General features: G+C 48.9%; 1 protein-coding gene across 1 annotated transcript in view; it reads right to left on the bottom strand.

Annotated features, from left to right (window-relative positions):
- ABCC1 (ATP binding cassette subfamily C member 1) overlaps positions 1 to 17,328 on the bottom strand; it is a 152,242-nt gene extending 134,914 nt beyond the window's left edge. The window contains exon 1 of the mRNA XM_054714773.1: positions 17,202 to 17,328. Coding sequence (XP_054570748.1) covers positions 17,202 to 17,249 — 48 coding nt within the window. The 5' untranslated portion in view covers positions 17,250 to 17,328. The remainder of the gene's footprint in view (positions 1 to 17,201) is intronic.
- Between the last annotated feature and the right edge of the window lie 268 nt (positions 17,329 to 17,596).

Raw genomic sequence — 17,596 nt, 5'->3', positions numbered from 1 at the left:
CAGGACCACATCCTTTTCATTCACCTGCATCCAGGTGTTCATTAATGCTTTTCAACAAATGAAAGGAGGGGTGAATAAATCTATTTAAAACTAGAGCAACCCCAGAACCATGCAAAGAAAAGCCAGGACTCCATCCTCTCGCCTTTTTTTCCCCTCACCCTGGGATATGTTTATTAATTTTAGAGGGAGGGAGGGAGAGAGGAAGAGGGAGGGAGGGAGGTAGAAACATTGATGTGAGAGAGAAACGTGCGACCTGATTGAACCTGCAACCTTTTGGAATGTACAGGATGACATTCCAACCGAGCCAACCCAGCCGGAGCCATCCCCTCTCCTTTGACCCAAAAACCCTAGTGATGAGCCAAGGTCCAGAGGAAATAACTAAAATAGCAAGAAAAGGAGCAATGTGCTCCACAGGAAAACTGGGAAGCTCTCAGGCACGCAAGAGCTAAGCAAAGGGGGCAGGGGATTCCACTGAAGATGACCCCACGGTCACGAACCGGAGTGGGAGGCCATCAGTACAGAGGGCAGGCACTGCCACGTAGGGCTCAAGTGAAAGCAGACCAAATACTAAAGCAAAGATACCCTCTCTGGCCAGCACTGACAAAGGGTTGGGGGATGCGGGGGAGCCCAAATCAAAGAAACAGGTGGTACTTAAGGTTGAGGGAAAGGGTATGTCTTTATTTCTCTGGAGAGATTTAGATACCATCATAGCGAATCCTTAAACAGCCCCAGGCACAGATGCCAACTTGTCTAAACCCTCAAACAAACCTATGAGGAGGCAGGTCCCATCACTGTTCTCCATTGTACAGATGTGGACATTGAGGCACAGAATGAAGAGGCTTCCTGACCTGAGCCAAGGAGACCGTCACCCAGAGGACCAGGAGTTAAGCGTGGCTAACTCGGGGGCCAACCCAGATCTCCACCGCCGTGCAGTGCTTTCTCTATCCCCGCTTCCTGCTGGCGGCCTTCCTGTCTCATGGAGGCCACAGTTGTGAAGATGTTCAGAGGAACGCAGCAGCAGAGGGAGCCGCGAACGTGTCCCCAGCACTTAGCATCAAACTCACCACAATGAAAGAATTAACATACAGCCACGGGAAGGAGAAAGAGGGGGAAGTGGAAGCCATTATCATATTGCATCGGTTCTAAGACCTCTGTTTCTTCCCATCTTACCACTTTTGATATCAGTTTGTTTCCCATAATTAATGCATCCGACAAGCTCTGCGGGCCACTTCCACAGCATCGCATCTCCGAAATTGAGATGCACGTCACAACGGCTGGCCTCTTGGATTGGGGGAATGTGGTGTGCCTCTGGCAACAATCTGGCCTCCTTTCTAATCTGTGAAGGAATGGCAAGAGGCTTTTTCCTAAGCTTCCAGAATCAAGAAGGAAAAATGACAAGCGCCCTTAGAGAGAGGCAACCGCCTCTCTGGCCCCACCTCCTTGCTCCAGCTCCACAACAAGTCAATCAGCCTTAATGGAGGGCTGAGTGTAATGGTCAAACTACCTGACCAGGCCAGCGCAGGCACACCTGCCAGCAGCCTGATCTGATGCCTCCACCTGCCAGCTGCCGTCTTGTCTCCACCGTTCCTTCCCAGGCCGGGTGGTTTTTGCCAGGCAACAAAACTCCTACTCGGCAAAGGACAGCCCTTTCAGAGTGCATAGTCACCACGAGGCCATGGTTTCCGCCTCGGATATTTTTATGTGGTGTGTGTGTGTGTGTGTGAGTGAGAGAGAGAGAGAATTGGTTTAGAGCAGTGGTGGGCAAACTCATTAGTCAACAGAGCCAAGTATCAACAGTACAACGACTGGCATTTCTTTTGAGAGCCAAATTTTTTAAACTTAAACTTCTTCTAACGCCACTTCTTCAAAATAGACTCGCCCAGGCCGTGGTATTTTGTGGAAGAGCCACACTCAAGGGGCCAAAGAGCCGCATGTGGCTCGCGAGCCGCAGTTTGCCGACCACGGGTTTAGAGGAAAGTTAATTACATAATAAGTGTGTGGCAGACACTTTGGCTGGCTTACTCAACTGCCCTTTCCCTACTCCCTTCCGATTGAAATTTCTTTTGAGAGCCAGATTTTCTAAAGAATCATAAAACAATGCTAACTTCCCCTGCCTCCCTTACAGCTAGAGGTGGTCAAGCCCAGGGAGGGCAAGGACATTCAGGGGATTCTCAGACACTGTTGACCAAATGGGGCCAGGCCATGGGGCCAATGGGAGAGAGCTCTGTCTACAAGCACAACTTGACCCTCGGAGGGCCCATCTCCTACAAGGGGCATCTAAGAGGGTAGAAGACATGCCCCTCCCAACCCGTCCCCCCCACTCAAGCCTCATTTTCCCCCCAGATCCCCCCTGCGCACAGAGGTTAAAAAACAAGACTACCACCAACCGCCTCCAGAGGGAACAATTATTAGCAAATTACTTAACGAGGCTCATGCTGGCATTTCATCTTCAAGTAAATACCTGTTCATTCCAGACGGGCCATATCCAACATGCACTAGTAAATGAAAACCAAAAATAAATATGTTTTCCTAGGATTCCCATTCTCATTTTTAAAATTCTATCATTCAGGATATGTGGAGAAAAGAGACTGAAAATTAAAATCCCAGCCTGCCGAGGAGATGGCCTCCAGAAGAGTGTAATTACGGAAAACTTTTGTAATATTAAAGAAGAGAACAAATAAAAGAAAAAAATCCCTTTAAGTAATTCAATGACTACCATGTTTACAGTAACTTCCCAAGTATGTAAACGTCAGCAGCTCTCACAAGTTGTCCGTACCCACCTGCGCTCACATGCCGTCGACGTAGGTACTTAAGCAAGTCTCCCTAATCCTCAACTACAAAGGAAGTCTGCGGAAGGGATTTCCCACACATCAGCCCAGTTTCAGAGCTGACAGCCGACACCCTGGCGTGTCTCGCCCAGACCCGGGCACCCTACCAACACCCTCTAACAACTGGGCGAGTTCACCTGAATTGTCTCGGATGCTGGGACGGTGTCTGAACCCCTGGGCTCGGGGTGGGTCCATTCCAGTCTTGCCGAGGCCTGCAGGGGCCCAGAGGTTGAAAGGAGATGATAAACCAGAAGCGAGGTGCCACAGCAGAAATCCCACTCACCTGTCCTCCATCGTCCCTTACGGGCCAGCCCCTCCTTCGTAACCACAGCGAGTGCCTGCTGAGCTTGGCTAAGCCTTTTCTTCCTCACAACTCGGTGAGACACGCAGCAGGATCACGACCCCCACCTTAACCGATGAGGAAACGGCACCCCAGAAGTTAAGTGAGCGGCCCAAGGTCGCACGTTGGGAAGTGGCAGGGACAATTTTCAACCCAAGCTCCTGAATTTGGCCTCTTTTTTTTATGTCATATTTATATTATTGATTTCAGAGAGAAAGGGAGAGAGAGAGAGAGAGAGAGAGAGAGAGAGAGAGAGAGGAAACATCAATGATGAGAAAGAATCATTGATCTGCTGCCTTCTGCATGCCCCACGCCCACATGTGCCCTGACCAGGAATCAAACCATGACCTCCTGGTTCATAGGTCAACGCTCTACCACTGAGCCACTGGAGCTGATTCCAGCCCCTTCACTGCCGCCACATACATCTCTGGCTTTCTCTGGAGCTCTAACTTCTTATCCCAGCGTCCTCATGCCACAGGCCCCAAAGCTCCTCCTTCCCCACTACATCCTCTTTGACCCAGGGGTGTGAGCCCTTTCTCCAAACCCGCCCCCACCAAGTATGCAAGCTAACTGGAGTGGGCTGGCCCTGCCTCCTGCACCATGTGTGAAAGGGCCCACCTAGACCCCAGGGAGATTCTAATCTACCAGGAGTCTTTGTTCCTCAACCCTGGGTTAGAGAGTTAATGATCTTTAGGAAGAAGCCTTATCCAAGGCTCCCGGATCATCTAACCAATTGTAACTACCAGTCACCTTTCCCAGCACCACACTGGGCCCCCGGTCTCCCGCCCTGCAAGACTGACTGAGGGACGAAGACACTGTCACTTATATGCATCGATCACCTACTCTGAACAACAACAACAACAACTACTACTACTACTACAATGTGCATCCTTAGACCCTGCTAGAAGGGTGAACTGAGCCAACCTTTTTAAAAACAAGGCTATCCTGGCCGGTGTGGCTCAACTGCTTGGGCATCGTCCCGAGCACTGAAAGGCTGACGGTTCAACTCCCAGTCAGGGCTCATGCCCAGGTTGGGGGCTCATTCCCAGTAGGGGGCATGCAGGATGCAGCCAGTCAATGTTTTTCTCTCACCCACCCTTCCTCTCTCTCTAAAATTCAATAAAAACATTAAAAATTTTTAAAAGACAAGGCTATAGCTAGAGCAAAACCTTCCCAAATGTTCTGAGCTACTCCACTCCTGAGAATATGTCCTCAGAAATAAGTCAACAGGCACTATCCACATGATATTCATTACAATGTTTTCTTTTTAAAAAACGTTAATGATTTTAAAAATGATGTAAAAAAAAACATTTACATTAATGATGTAAAAAAACATTTTAATGTTTCTTTAAAAGGGGGAGGGAGTACTGCAAACTAAACGTCAAACCAAAGGTAGCGATTATGTAAATTATAGTCCACCGATACCAGGAGCTGTCACTTGGACTTTTAAAGGTATAATTTTACAAGTTATGTAGGAGCATGGGAGAATTCTCACAACTGTAAATGAAAAACGTAAGACAGAAAATGGCAGGCAAGCTACTAGTGCAACCTTGCAAAACAGCATAAATCTGGACAGGAACTGGACGTTAACAAGATCAGCAGACCAAAAATGGCTTATGACAAAATATTTGCAACACACATGACAGACACGATTCCCAATACCTCAAGAGTCCTGCACATCAACAGGAAAAGGACAAGCCATTATAAAGATGTACAGAAAGGACTCTCCGCTTCTACCTTCTAAGGGAAATAGATGAAAATAATTTATATTCATCAGGTTAACATCATTCAGCCATGTCCAGGGCTGTGAAGGAGGCAGAGAAATGCAAATTCCCATTCACTGTCACTGGAAATGGACCTGCTACAACCTTTATGGAAAATAGCCACCCAAGACCTATCTAATCTAATAATAGACAAATATGCAAATTGACCGCACCTTCACTGCACCTAAGCCACGCCCACCAGCCAAGCCACACCCACCAACCAATCAGGACGAGTATGCAAATTACCCCCAACAAAGATGGCGGCTAATTTGCATATCAAGACAGCTTCGAAAGAAGACAAGAGCTGCAGAAGGGAGTAAAGCTTCGAAGAAGCAAGCAAGCCGGCGGGGGGGGGGGGGTGGGGGGGAGAAGGGAGGAGCTAAGTCAGGGCCGGGGGCGAAGGGAAACGCAGGCGGGCTGGAGGAGAAGGCGGGGCAGGCGACAAGGGTGGAGCGGAGGCGGGGCCGGGGGCAAAGGGAAAAGCAGGTGGGCTGGAGGAGAAGGCGGGGTGGGCAACAAGGGTGGGGCGGAGGCGGGGCGGGGGGGTGAAGGGAAAAGCAGGCGGGCTGGAGGAGAAGGTGGGGCGGGCGACAAGGGAGGAACGGAGGCGGGGTAGAGTGCAGCAGGAAATCCTATTGCAGGATTTTTTCTGCAACGGGAACGCTAGTTAAATATAAAAGTGACATTTATTGGACCACTGTTTACGGGAACAAAAAATGGTAAATGAATGCAAGCAATGGTTACTAGTAGAGAAATGGATGAATTAATTATGGCAAATCTGTAACCTGAAATGTTGAACTGCTATAAAAAACTAGTAAATCTATGCATTGCCATGTATTGTATGTTAAGTAAAAATAAAAAGCAATCATTGTAACAGAACCCATTTATTTTAAACGTATTATTTATGTTTATAAATGTTTTTATAAAGACTAGAGGAATATCTTGGTTATCAGATAACTCAAGAGAGTAGCTTGTTAACTATTTAAATATCTCTATCGCCCAGCCGGTGTGACTCAGTGGTTGAGCGTCAACCTATGAACCAGGAGGTCACAATTCAATTACTGGCCAGGACACATGCCCAGGTTGCAGGCTCAATCCCCAGTAGTGGGCGTGCAGGAGGCAGCCGATCACTGTTTCTCTCTCATTGGTTTTCTGTTTCCCTCTCCCCTCCTCTCTCTGAAATCAATAAAAACATATTTTAAAAAATAAGTAAATATATGTTATTTTGTAATTAGAAAACGAATTAAACTGGAAAATTGATGTAAAAATTAAATCAGAGTTGCATTAGCACAGTGGGATTATGTTGTTCAACTGTCTCATCGGTTTCAGAACATATCTTTTTTTTAAATATTTTTATTGATTTCAGAGAGGAAGGGAGAGGGAGAGATAGAAACATCAATGATGAGAGAGAATCATTGATCGGCTGCCTCCTGCACGCCCCCCTACTGGGGATGGAGCCCACAACCCGGGCACATGCCCTTGACCGGAATCGAACCTGGGACCCTTCAGTCCACAGGCTGACGCTCTATCCACCAAGCCAAACCGGCTAGGGCAGAACATATCTTTTTAAAATTGGAACAAAACCAAGCACTCTCCGGACTGAACCCCTTGGAATGTAAGGCTTAGCCCTTCTCACTATCCAGGGAAGCAAGGGGAGCCTGGTCTATCCCCAGCTTGCTCAATGCTCTCAAATGCCAGGAACACAACAACTGCTTAATCAATGCTGGTGGGCCGGTCCATCAGTGGGAGTATAAACTATGGCAGCCACCTGGCAATTAGCACCATCAAATTTCAGTCTGCATCTATCCCTGCACCCAGCAATTTCTCTTGGAGGAGTTGATTCTGCACCTGTTTGCATCTATTTGCATACATGTGCAAAGGTGAGAGCCCCGGGATGGTCCAGGCAGCACTCTTTATCAAGCCAAGAATCTGGAACTGACCCCAACCATGACCAAGAGGGCGTTGGATGAACATATGGCTCAGTCATGTAACAGGAGAAGGTGTGGCCTGTAAAGAAGTGCTATTTTGTTGGTGGGAATGCAGGTTGGTGCAGCCACTATGGTAAGCAGTTTGGAGTTACCTCAAAAATTTAAAATGGAACTGCTTTATGACCCAGCGATTCCACTTCTGGGGATATATCCAAAGAAGCCTGAAACACTAATTCAAAAGAATATATGCACCCCTATGTTCATTGCAGCATTATTTACAATAGCTAAGATTTGGAAGCAGCCCAAGTGCCCATCAGTAGATGAGTGAATAAAAAAATCTATGGTACATTTACACAATGGAACACTACTTGGCCATAAAAAAAAAAAAGGAAAACTTACCTTTTGCAACAGCGTGGATGGACATGGAGAGAGCTATGCTAAGTGAAATAAGCCAGTCAGAGAAAGACAAATATATGATTTCACTAATATGTGAAATCTAATGAACGAAATTAACAAACAAAATAGAAACAGACTTATAGATACAGAGAACAGACTGACAGCTGTCAGAGGGGAGGGGGCTGGGTGAAAAGATGAAAGGATTAAGGGGGGGAAAAACTCATAGACAACAGTATGGGGATTACCAGAGAGAAAATGAGATGGCGGGAGGTAGGAGAGGGCAAAGGGAGGATAAACAGTGATGGAAGTAGGCTTGACTCGGGGTGGTGAACACACAATACAATATACAGATGATGTATTATAGAATGGTACTTCTGAAACCTACGTAATTTTATTAACCAATGTCACCCCAATAAATTCAATGAAAAAGAAGTGCTATTTCCTTTTCCTTTCTATTTGCGTGGACCTAACATGGAAAGAAAAATCATCATTGGTATTTTTTAAAACGTGTTTTTATTGATTTGAGAGAGAGGGCAAGGGAGAGGTAGAGTGAGAAAGAGAAACATCGATATGAGAAACATCAATCCGCTGCCTCCTACATGAACCCCGACCGGGGATTGAACCTGCAGCCTGGGTATGTGCCCTGACTAGGAATCAAACTGGCGACCTTTCACTGCACAGGGCGATGCTCAACCAACTGAGTCACACCAGCCAGGCTCATCGTTGGTTTTTAAGAGAAGGAAGTAAAATACAGAGCATGATTCAGAATATGAACTCATTTAGGGAGGGGAAAGAGATGTGCACACTCCCCCTCAGTCCTTCATACATATTTGCATATGCTTAGAGGTTTTCTAGAAGGACACCCAAGAAACCATCATCAATGGCTGCTTCTGGGAACAGAGAGCAGGGAGGGTAAGCACCGAAAGTTTTACTTTCCATTTATATTCTTCTAGACTCTTCACCTTTTTAAAAGTAATGGCACAATCAAAAATGTTACCATAACCCGAGATCTTCCTCATACAATCAGCCAGATCAATTCAACGGCTAATTTTAAAAGAAGAGATTTCTAGCAATCTATGTATAGAAAGTCACCTTAATCACCTAAAAAAGCATTTCAGAGAGAGAGAGAGAGAGAATCGCATCATCTTAACAGGTCACGAAAAGCCTTGGGTCTGACCCTGAAGAGTTTCAGCTAAGGTTCTGAAACCGATGAGACTCATAAAAAAAATGTTTTTAACTTCATTTAATTTTAAAACCCTGAGATTCATTCAAGTATAAATGGATCACAAGCCCATGTTTTTGTTGGGGGCGCAAATTTTGCTCCATTTCCTCTCCAAGCTGAGATAAGCTTCCTTCTCGGAATTTCCGAGCCCTTTTTATTACCACAAGCCATTTTATTAGTGCTTCACCCACTTTTTTAATCCCCACCCAAGGAATGAGGATATTTTTCCTTTTCTTTTTTCTTCTTTTATTTAAATATATTTTTATTGATTTCAGAGAGGGAGAGGAAGAGGGAGAGAGACAGATACATCAATGAGGAGAGAGAATCATTGATGGACTGCCTCCTGCAGGCCCCCTACTGGGGATCGAGCCCACAACCCAGGCATGTACCCTTGACCAGAATAGAATCTGGGACCCTTCAGTCTGCAGGCCGATGTTCTATCCACTGAGCCAAACCAGCTAGGGCAGTGGTCGGCAAACTCATTAGTCAACAGAGCCAAATATCAACAGTACAACGATTGAAATTTCTTTTGAGAGCCAAATTTTTTAAACTTAAACTTCTTCTAACACCACTTCTTCAAAATAGACTCGCCCAGGTCGTGGTATTTTGTGGAAGAGCCACACTCAAGGGGCCAAAGAGCCGCATGTGGCTAGCGAGCTGCAGTTTGCCGACCACGGAACTAGGGCATTCCACTGGTTTTCAGAGAGGGTGGAAGGGAAGGGGGTGAGGGAGAGAGAGAGAGAAAACATGGATATGAGAGAGACACATCAATTGGCGGCCTCCAACACCCACCCTGACCTGGGGTCAGGGATTGAACCTGCAACCCAGGTATGTGCCCTTGACCAGGAATTGAACCCGGGACCCATCGGTGGAGGCTGGTGCTCCAACCACAGAGCCACACCAGCCAGGGCACTTTATCCATTTTCGCAGAATGCACCAGGCAAGACTGTTATGACACCGGCTCTGCAGTTCCTTTGAGTTAAGCTCTGGGATAGTCTGACCATGCCACCCACCCCAGGGCCTTTATATGTGCGGTTCCCTCTATCTGGGGCACCCTTCCCCCAGCTCTGGCACAGCCAGCTTCACCGTTCAGGCCCTAGGTCAAATGTCACCTCCTCTGAAAGGCCTTCCCTGGACATCCCTCTCTCACAGCTTGCACCCAACCCAGGTCCTTCCCAGCTTATGTCTTGGCGGCACTTCCCACCATCCAAAATCATCTCGATCGTTCCCAGCGTATGCTCCTTGAGAACATGGGCCTCGTCCGTCTCATTCGTGTTATATTCCCCGTGCGGGCGCACAGGAGGTGCTCCGTTCATAATACAAGCTTAAATGAATGAGAGTGAAACGGCTGTGGGAGGAACAAGGAAATCCAGTGCTTTAAAAGACCACACTTGCCGAAACCGGTTTGGCTCAGTGGATAGAGCGTCGGCCTGCGGACTCAAGGGTCCCAGGTTCGATTCCGGTCAAGAGCATGTACCTTGGTTGCGGGCACATCCCCAGTAGGGAGTGTGCAAGGAGGCAGCTGATGGATGTTTCTCTCTCATCGATGTTTCTAACTCTATCCCTCTCTCTTCCTCTCTGTAAAAAATTAATAAGATATATTTAAAAAATAAAATAAATAAAAGACCACACTTAAGTTCTCCATCCTGGGAAAGCTTCGGCACTTGATAAACACTCTGGCACCCCCAAGCCAGTAGTTACCTAAGAAGCCAATAAAAAGTAAACTGACCTAGCTGGTTTGGCTCAGTGAATAGAGTGTTGGCCTACGGACGGGAGGGTCCCGGGTTCGATTCCGGTCAGGGGCACATGCTCGGGTTGCGGGCTTGATCCCCAGTAAGGGGGGCGTGCAGGAGGCAGCTGATTGATGATTTTCTCTCATCACTGATGTTTCTGTCTCTATCTCCCTCTCCCTTCCTCTCTGAAATCAATAAAAATATATTTTTTTTTAAAAAGTAAACTGAGGTTCTCAGAGAGAAAACTCAGGAGGGAAAAGCCCTATCAACCTCAACCCTCAGTTACTACCGGAGGGTCCCTGGTGACCGCCTAGGGGGCCACCCTCCCCAGTCATCTAGACCCCCTTTCCAGAACTTGGCCACATCCTGCAGGAGATGAACCCCACAATTAAACCAAGGAGACACTTAAGAAGAATCTCGACTTTTAATTGTCCACCTATGATCCAGGAGCAGAGCTTCAAAGTCGACCTCTAAACGCAGGCAGGCGTTTTCACCCTCGGGACTGAACCAGCACGGATTAGGGAGACCGACAACGCAGCCCTCGGTGAAAAGAGGCAAACAGCATGAAAACAGCTGCAGGTTCCTTCTCCAGCTAATTGGAGTTTAACCTCCTTAACGTCTCATTAAGCTTCTCCAAGGCAACCCCAATAAGCCAATTATACAAGCAGTCCAACAGCCTCAAAACTCCCAGGGACATGGAAGGAGGGCCAAACTCTCGCCCAAAATTTCTTCTCTAGATTCCTCCACACCCACGGCTGTGTGACTTCGCCGTCCAGGGGACATCTGACAATGTCTGGAGACATCTGTGTTGCCACAGCAAGGGGAGGTGCTGGTCGAATCTAGTGGGTCGAGGCCAGGGATGCAACTCAACATGCTACAGTGCTCAGCACAGCCTCCAGCCTCCCACAACAGAGACTTACCTGGCCCCAAACGTCAAGAGCGCCGAGGCTGAGAAACTGCTCCACACCTACCACCCACCCCCAAACTGGCTTCCTCACAGGCCGCCCTCAACCCTCAGCCTTCAAGAGGGAAGAACAGGTTCCAGCCTCCACCAGAGGAGACACACTGTCCCAGTTTCCGTGCCAGGCTGGGGGAAGTGCTCGCCTCAGGATGTCCAAGCCCTTGCCATTATCCGCCCCCACTTTATTAACCCTTTCTTTTTTAATTTTTTTTTTTGTTTGTTTGTTTGCAAAATATTCAGGCAAGTATTTATGGGCTACAGTTTCACCGACCACTGAGATTTAGTAAGAAAAGCTAGACGTTATACACTGCCACAAAAATCTGGAGCTGACACACAAATTAGACTCTTGTTTCAAATTCCTCCGACAACGTGGCCATGCTGGAGCCAGGATGTTTGCATCAAGCTAGCGACTCCGATAGGCCCCAGGCACTTCACCAAAAGGTTGGGCTCCGAAGCAGGGGAGGGCAACTCGAACACCTACTGGTGCCAGGTGGGTTCCATCAGTGAGCGAAGGAAACCAGACGAGAAAGAACAATAAAGAAAGGTGATGGAAAGTATATCTCTAGTGACACATGATCTCACTCATCTAGGGGAAATGATGAACAACATAGACTGATGAACAAGAACAGAACCAGAAACAAGGAGGCATCGATCGGACTATCGGGCCTCAGAGGGAGGATAGGGGAGGTTGGGAGGAGGGGGGAGAGATTAACCAAAGGACTTGTGTGCATGCATATGAGCCTAACTAATGGCTAAATTCAACAGGGGGTTGGGGCATCCGTGGGGAGGGGTGTGGGATGGGAATGGGGGGATGAGGACAAATATGTGACACCTTAATCAATAAAGAAATTTTAAAAAATAAAATAAAAGGATGAATGAAAAAAAAAAGAAAGAAAGGCGATGGAGATTGGACCTTAGAACTGAAGCTGCAGTGAGGAGTAGGGATTGCGGCCAAATGAAACCACCCAGCTGACCACCGCCATGTACGAAGGCAGGCCCCGTGCTTATCAGATCTTCTGATTTTTCAAGAGAAACCAGAAGTCCAGTTTTTTCTGTGAAATCTTACCATCAATCACTATGAGCAATTATAGTAATTCATAATTAAAGCCATACCAGCACTCGTGTGGGCTAGGTCTAAGCCCCAGTTTGAACTTGTACCTCAGCCACTAAAATTCACATGTGAATGAAGCCTACTTTGTGTGAGGCACTGGGTCCTGGGACAAGACAGATGGATGAGACTCAGTCTGACCCTTGCAAGGTGAAACATAAGCAGTCAGATGTGGAAGCTGGAGGGCTCGGTCTACCTGAGCATCCGTTTGAGACAGGTGAGTAACTTTCATCCTTAGGGATCTCTGGAGAAAGGCTTCAACCAAGTTCAAAAGCCATTCCAGTACTTAATGGCATTCATTCATTCAACTGTTTACTGAGCACCTACTACTAGTATGTCCCAGGCACTGTTCTAGATACTGGGACTATGGTCTTAAACAGGCAAAAACTCTTGCCCTGTGAAGTTGACCTTATGGGAAGAAAAAAAAAGTAAAATATTTGGTGTCTTCGGTGATAGTATAAAGTGCTATGGGTGGGGGGGTGGGAGAGCAGGGACTACTGGGATAGGGGAGAGGGAAGGCTGCCTGAGTGACATTTGAACATAGAAGTAAAGGTGAGGGAGCATTCCAGGCAGGGACAACAGCCAGTGCAAAGGCCCTGAGGCAGCTCGTAGCCTGTGTGCCTGCCGTGGAATGAGACTGGAAAGTATCAGGCAACAGGTCAGAGATGATGGGCCTGAACGCTGCCAGGTGTGGTAACCCCTGAGGGAAGGGGGAGCCACTGCAGGGTTTTAAGCAGAAGGGGGACAGGATCCCTCTGGCTGCTGGCTTGGAACCTGACTATAAGGGTCAAGAAGGGAAGCAGAAAGTGCCATGAGAAGGAAATGTTTAAATCCAGGAGTAAGCCAATGGCTCCAGCCAGAGTGGTAGTGGGGAAGGATCTGCTGACAGACCAGATGTGGGATGGGAGGGAAAAAGAGGAGTCAAGGATGACGCAGGCTTCTGGTTTGAGCCTCAGAAGACGGGGCTGCCATTAACTCAGATGGGAGGGCTGAGGGAGGGACAGGGTAAGCTGGAGATACCCAGGTGCAGATATTAATTCCTAAAAACCGAGTTCAGGAGTAGAAAGAGATTTTTTCATCCACCACCATGGTCCAAAGACCAGGTAACCTGAAGACGCTCACATACAAAGCTGGTCCAGGCCCCTGGTTAGTCTATGGCAGCGGTCGGCAAACTCATTAGTCAACAGAGCCAAATATCAACAGTACAATGACTGAAATTTCTTTTGAGAGCCAAATTTTTTAAACTTAAACTTCTTCTAACGCCACTTCTTCAAAATAGTCTCACCCAGGCCGTGGTATTTTGTGGAAGAGCCACACGCAAGAGGCCAAAGAGCCGCATGTGGCTCGTGAGCCGCAGTTTGCCGACCACGGGTCTATGGCATAGACTCTATGCCAAACGGGCCAGCTGTGGCTTCCTTCTGCAAGGCCCAAGGGCAACCAGGTCCCCTGAATTAGGCCTTGTCCGGGACTGTCCTCTCAAAGGTTCCCTGTTTCTGCCTCCAAAGCCATTTACTTTGCTACCTTGTCACACTGCCATTCTAGGCTTCAGATTCAACCTGCGTGAAGTACTCACGGAGGGAGGCCCCGTAAGCTCCAGAGTCCTTTTGAACTCTAACAATCCATAAGGGAGAGAGGAGGAAACTGGAAGGAGGGGCAGACAAAAAAGAGAAAGAGAGAGGAAAGCAAAGCAATGAGCCTGAAAACCAACCGAGTATTTGGAGGATGGAAAAAATTTTGGCTTTTCATAGATTGCTGTGAAGCCATGGGGAGCTCTGAAGGCAGGAATTAGACTGACTCAAGGCCAGACCTTACCCTAAAAGGAATTTCTAACAGCTTCTAAGATATCCCCCTTTTCACACCTGTTGGCAGCTAAATCAAATATTCAAGGGTTTTCTGAGTTGAAGGATGGATGGCTCAGAGCATCTCTGTAGCAAATAACACTAGGACCAAATATTAACTAGAGAATTGGGGTCGACCACTCACAATTACCGAGTGCCAACTGTATACCAAGCAGCAACATTCCCAGTTCATGTCAGGAATAAGCTCGTTTATTCCTTCGAATCACCACTATTTGCTTGGTACTATGTTATCACTCCCATTTTCCACATGAGGAAACGGAGGCATGGAGGGGGGCAGCACCTCACTTAAGCTGCAGAGTCAGGATTTGAACCCAGGGAATTCAAGTACTCGCTCTGAGCCACTGCACTACACTGCTTACTGTTTTGTTTTTTCTACGTTTTGCAATTTTTCTATACTGGCCATGCAACCTAATAATAAACAAAACAAAAAAAAAAATGTTTTTTAATTAATTCACAAGGAAAGGCCCAGTCCCATTTTCCCAACCATCATTCAAACATCAACCAAAGAACAGTTCCTCCTACTAGCCCCACCCCGCTCCAGAAACCCCCAGGGGAAAAAGGCAGCTAAGTGCTGAACTCGGCCCCTATTTTCCATTTAGATAATGAAGTTCCTCTTTTTTCAGCCCAGAGCATTTGCCTGAGTGAAGGCAGTGTGTCAGTGGAACCCTCAGCATGGGCCATTTCCATACGCTGGTTTTTCTGGAAATTTCCTGGAGCTCAGAGGCAGGCACTGGCCCAGGAACAGAGCTCTGATAAGAGTGTCACCTGGGCTAGTCACCTTGATTTCTAAACACCTGTCCTTGATCAGGGGAGGAACCAGGCATGAGTGAATGGGTGACCCAATCCCATCACCACCCCCTGAATAAAAAGTGGGTCCAAAGGAAGAGCAAACACCTCAAAACACACAACTTCATCTTTGGAAAATAATAACCATTGTTTAACTCTGTGCAGGGCACAGGCTGAGCCATTCTATAGATGAACTCATTTACTCTTCACAACCCTAGGAGGTGGGGAGTTTTTGGCCCCTGCTCCCATTTTACAGATGAGGAAACTGAGACACAGAAAAGCAAAGTGGCCTGCCCCAAGTTGCACAGTTACCTAACAGCTGGGAGGCCAGCCGCTCCTGGCCTTGAGCAGGCCGCCCTAGAAAACACAAGCCACCTGCTTTCTGTTACATCTGGTTTCTCCTGCTATCCGGAAGTTCTTGTGCCTCCGCTGTCGGCTCTCAAACTCTGGTTCCAGAACACCCCCAGAAACTGGGGCATCCAGTGAGTCCAGGTATCCAGAGGGAGGAGAGGCAGAGGGAAAATGAAAGGCCTGGCAGAGGGGAAGGCCAGTCACTTGGCAATTTCTGTAGCGAAAAGTCCTTGCAAGGAGAAAAAAAACCCAACTGGTTTTCCAGATGAGCTTCTTAAACTAAATAAACAGAGGACACCCCCAAACACACTCAACTTTGGAAAAACGCATTAGCCATCAATCAACTACATCCTGATGGAGAATCTAACTTATGGTTGCCTATTCCACCCGCCCCCCTCCTCTGTCATTTAGAAAGACAGAAACAAGGAAATGCTCCAGAATTCACAGCAACACTGGATCAGATCCCCATCTGCATCCCTGCAGAAATCATCTTACTGCTGTCATCACTGGCACAGGGAGCAGGGACTCCACAGGTTTCCCTCTGGTAGATACAGTCCTCCTTTGAAAATGGCCTGCTCTCCAATCACTCCAAGACCCCAAATGCAACGCTGTTTCCAGCCCTGATCCCACTGGCCTGAAAATGGGAGGCATACCAAGGTGTGTTTGGGTTTGTTCTACCAAAGGATACCCCTCCCCTGCCAAAAAAATAAAAATAAAGCCTTCTCATGGCTTTTCCAACACGCCAAATGCAGCCTCCACGAGAAGAACCACAAAACAGAACAAGAAGGTATTTTGGGATGCTGATCACCAGCTAAGGGCCAAGGGTGTTTATCTCTGATTAATAAACAGAAGTAGAAAAACTATCAGGTCCAAATCAGTGTACGGTGTTTACAAATAATCAAGATGGCCCGACAAAGACGTGCCCTCCTGGAACAAAGGAGGAAATCGCATTAGAAGGAAGCTGAAGTCCGAGACACTGTGATTAAACCACAGAAAGCGGACTCCAGAAACCCGGCCAGGCTCAGCACTGAACATTCAGAAGAAAACTTGAAGTTGAAAGAGGTGGAGGTCCTACAGAGAGGAGCCTGCTTTACAGGAGTGGGATGGCACGGTACCAGGGTCCTGGTCATCCTCAGTGGCACCCCAAACCTAGCCAAGAGTCAGGCCAGACATGGCAGGGGTGAGAGCCCTACCTTCTTTCTGGCTGTTCCCCAAATTGCCCCAATTCTTCCCTTGTTCCCCAAAACACCCCCCCAGAGTAATTAAGCCGAAAGAAAGTCAAAGATGACAAAAAGGTGTGACCATCTGAGAGTAAAGCGGATGCAAACAAAAAAAAAAAAAAAAACTGGGGTAAACCTCAACCAATCACTAGGAAGCCCCTCCCCAGCTCAGCCCTCTGATAACGTGGCATTCCTTGTGAAAGGGGGACCCCAACCCACAAAGGAGATGGCAGAACTTCGTAGCAGGAAGACAACCTCCTTTACTGTCCTCTATCTCTGGCGTCCCTTTCCCTGGAGGTTATTTTTAATCGGAGAGGGTACCCCAAAGCAGGAAGGACCCCTCCTTTCGACGCCCTCCCCCAAGCTCTGCCCCCTCACCTTTCCCCCCAAACCCGACCTGGGCACATGCAAACCTCCCCCCTCTCCCGCACCGCACGCCTGCTCCCCAGGAACTGAGTCACCCAAGTTTTCCCCCATCAGCTAGTTGCACTCCCGACGGGGCCGGCCGCGGGCAAGCGGGGAGCGGGACCCCGAGGCCGGCTGCAGAGCGGGGAACGCGGCGCTCGGGTCGGCAGCCGGTGCCCAGGGGCTGCGGGGCCCGACCGCCCGGGCTGGCGCTTTCTCCCGGAGCCGGCCTCCCTCCCAGCCGGCCGGCCACCCTCCCTCCCGCCGCCCCACGCGGCCCCGGCGGCCGCCGAACACGTACCCAGAAGGGGTCGGAGCCATCGGCGCTGCAGAAGCCCCTGAGCGCCATGCGGCCGGCGCGGGCACCGGCGGGCACCGGCGGGCGTGGGGCGGCGGGGCGGCAGGGCGGCGGGCGAACAGGCCCGGGTGCTGACGGCGGCGGCGGCGGCGGCGGCAACGAGGGCGGGAGGCGGCCGGGAGGGGGCCGGGGCCGCAACGCCGTCTGATTGGCCAGCGCGTCACGGGGATGCAGCGGCCCCGCCCCGCCCAGGCGCCGGGCTCCCCTCGCAGCCTTAGAGCGTGGGCCACGCGTGGAGGTCGGACCCGCGCCCCTGCGCGCCGGGGCCCGGAGACCGCGTTGGCCTGCCGCCTAGCCCCTGACCCCCGGCGCCCAATCCCGTCCCCATCGGGCCGGGG

Source organism: Eptesicus fuscus, chromosome 4 (genome assembly GCF_027574615.1).
Source record: "Eptesicus fuscus isolate TK198812 chromosome 4, DD_ASM_mEF_20220401, whole genome shotgun sequence".
In the NCBI taxonomy this organism is placed as follows: Eukaryota; Metazoa; Chordata; class Mammalia; order Chiroptera; family Vespertilionidae; genus Eptesicus; species Eptesicus fuscus.
This window is presented reverse-complemented; position numbering and strand designations above follow the sequence as displayed.